Raw genomic sequence first — 2649 nt, 5'->3', positions numbered from 1 at the left:
GATAACAACTTTGATTTGCAGGCCCGATATAGAAATTTGGCACTATCTATATAAACTTTGTGTATATATTTGGTTTGAGAAAATGATCAAAATAGTCCTTGATGTATAGGGGTTGAAGCATTTTGATCCTTCATATATATCATCTTATTAAAATAGTCCTTGAAGTATAGTAAAAGATGATCATTTTGGTCCTTTGCCCTAAAACTAACCATTATGATAAAAAGTATGGTTAAATTTAACGATAGGTCCCACAATATTAACACAATGGCAGTCCTCTTCTCCTACAATCTTCTCTCTTTCACCACCTTCCACCTGCCATATTATTACAAGAAAAATATTGATTGCAATAATTCACGTGTCATAGTCATCATATTGATTAAAAAATCACGAAACCACGTCTCAACAAATCTAAGTTTGTCACCATTATTATTATTAGTATTATTATTTATATAAATAATAATTTATGCCCCAAAGTGCAACTATATAAAGACTTCCATTTCTGATTCATTATTCATCAACTTTTTCCAATTAAATACTTTTATTTCTATATTACATAATCATTTTTAAAAAATGGGTTTGAAAGGAAAGTTGATTTCAGAAACAGAGATAAAAGGTTGTAAGGATTTATTTCATGAAATGTTTTGTGAAAAACCACACCATCTTCCAAATGTTGTACCACAAACTATTCAAGCTGTTGATTTACATGAAGGAGATTGGGGTACTGTTGGCTCCGTTGTTAACTGGAAATATATTATCGGTAACATTTTTTAATCACTTATTTTAATTTAATTCATGTTCACCATTATTTATTTTGGTCGATGACTATTTATGATCTCTTTACAAATCAGTGTATAGGAAAATTATTTTCTTCTTACCAATTAGCCTAATCATTAAAGTAGGGATCACTCCTATGGAAGGTTTACTTCAAAATATTTGAATTTTTTTTTATTTGGCTAAAACATTAGGCTCTAGAAAATGTGTATTAAAATAAATTTGACCCATAAAAAGAAGAAATACATGGTTACAATGAATAGCTATTGCATCTAAACAAAAAATAAAATTAAACTCTATTATTTTAGATAAAATTCAAAATTAATTTAGATATACACCGAATAAAACATTCAAATAAAGGATGGTTCGAACATATTTTTTGTGAGGGGTATTATAAGGCCATTTAAGTAAAAAGAGGGCAAATCTAAAATATATACCGTCCAACATATTTTCGCCTTGTAATAATATTTATTATATTTCAACTGTGTTAATAAATAAATGAAAAAATCTAAAAAATATACCGCTCAACATTAAAAAAAATTGTCCTGTAACCTAATTAATAATATTATAAAAAGTTATATTTGGGGTGTGGGGGTGGGGTGGGGGGTATTATTATACCTACACAATAGAATATATCAACCTTATAAAAATATGTTTTCACACAAATATAGACTAAATATTATTTTTTATAGACATAACCTAATTTTACTTCTTTTTTTTTTTTGCACAAAAATAGAGGGGGATGAGAAGGTTGTAAAGGTGATTATTGACGAGATAAACAAGGAAAAAAGGTTAGTGACATTCAAGGCATTTGAAGGTCATTTGATAGAGGAATACAAGGCCTTCAAAGCTACTATTCATATTGAGAATGAAGGAGATAACAACTTGGTTATATGGACTATTGAATATGAAAAGCAAAATGAAGACATTCCAGAACCCTTCTCTTATTTGCAGTTAGCCACTAATCTAACCAAAGATGTTGACACCCATCATGTCAATCAGTAATATCTATGTTGTTCAGACTCTTCAAATATATGGACAGGTATGTGTTAGACTCTTCAATAGTAATGTATTTTTGGAGAAATTCAACACAAGTGTGGTATGCTTTTGAAGAATCCATTAAGTAATATGTTGTGCATAATGGATTTCCATATTCTCTTTCAAAGAGGTGGTTGCTTGTTGATGTTTGTGTTTCCCATAAAGATGTAATTTGCTTTGTTGTATTTTCATGAAATAAATTGTACTATTTCGTTTCTTCAAGAATAAATTTTATTTATTTGACTTTGACTTTGTGATTAAAGTAAGTTGAATCTTTAGTCTTCTCTGTTTTGGTAAGATTTTATGTCATGAGAGGAAATTTCAAAAATAGCTAAGAGTAAAAATATAATATGGTTCTTTGCTATAGTTTGTTTAATAACGATTCGTAGCTACATGTTAGAAGGAGGATATATGTGAGAGAGATTGAGAGAGGGAAGAGAGAGGCGAACGATATTAGGGAAAGACACACAATTGATTTGTATATTTGATTGATATTGTATCACAAATATAATTGATATAATTGATTTGTATAAAATAAAACTAGCTACTAGAAGGAGGAGAGAGACCTGTGAGATTGGGAGAGGGAGAAGAAAGGAGGGCGAGATATGGGAGAGAGAGGTGTGAGAGATGCAATTGATTTCTATATCTGACAAATAATTGTATCACGAATACAATTGATTTATATTAATAGGAGTGAATAACTCATACTTATAGTTGAAGAAAGAGATATAGATTCACGTAAGAAGTTAATAAAAATAATTGTAGTTTGCTCATTTGTAGGCGAACTACCTTCTAGCTACTACTTTTTTTCCCTCAATTTTTCATAGCCAAAACCTAAAT

General features: G+C 29.4%; 1 protein-coding gene across 1 annotated transcript; it reads left to right on the top strand.

Annotated features, from left to right (window-relative positions):
- The first annotated feature begins 524 nt into the window (after nucleotides 1-524).
- Nucleotides 525-2058, top strand: LOC102596896 (MLP-like protein 28). The gene is made up of 2 exons (XM_006367906.2): nucleotides 525-757; nucleotides 1508-2058. Exons 1-2 carry the CDS (start codon nucleotides 571-573, stop codon nucleotides 1774-1776), a joined length of 456 nt encoding a protein of 151 aa, XP_006367968.1. The 5' UTR covers nucleotides 525-570; the 3' UTR covers nucleotides 1777-2058.
- The last annotated feature ends 591 nt before the right edge of the window (nucleotides 2059-2649 follow it).

The sequence above is a fragment of the Solanum tuberosum genome, unplaced genomic scaffold, assembly GCF_000226075.1.
Source record: "Solanum tuberosum cultivar DM 1-3 516 R44 unplaced genomic scaffold, SolTub_3.0 scf01082, whole genome shotgun sequence".
NCBI lineage: Eukaryota > Viridiplantae > Streptophyta > Magnoliopsida > Solanales > Solanaceae > Solanum > Solanum tuberosum.
Note: the sequence above shows the minus strand (reverse complement) of the source record. Positions and strands in the feature narration are given on the sequence as shown.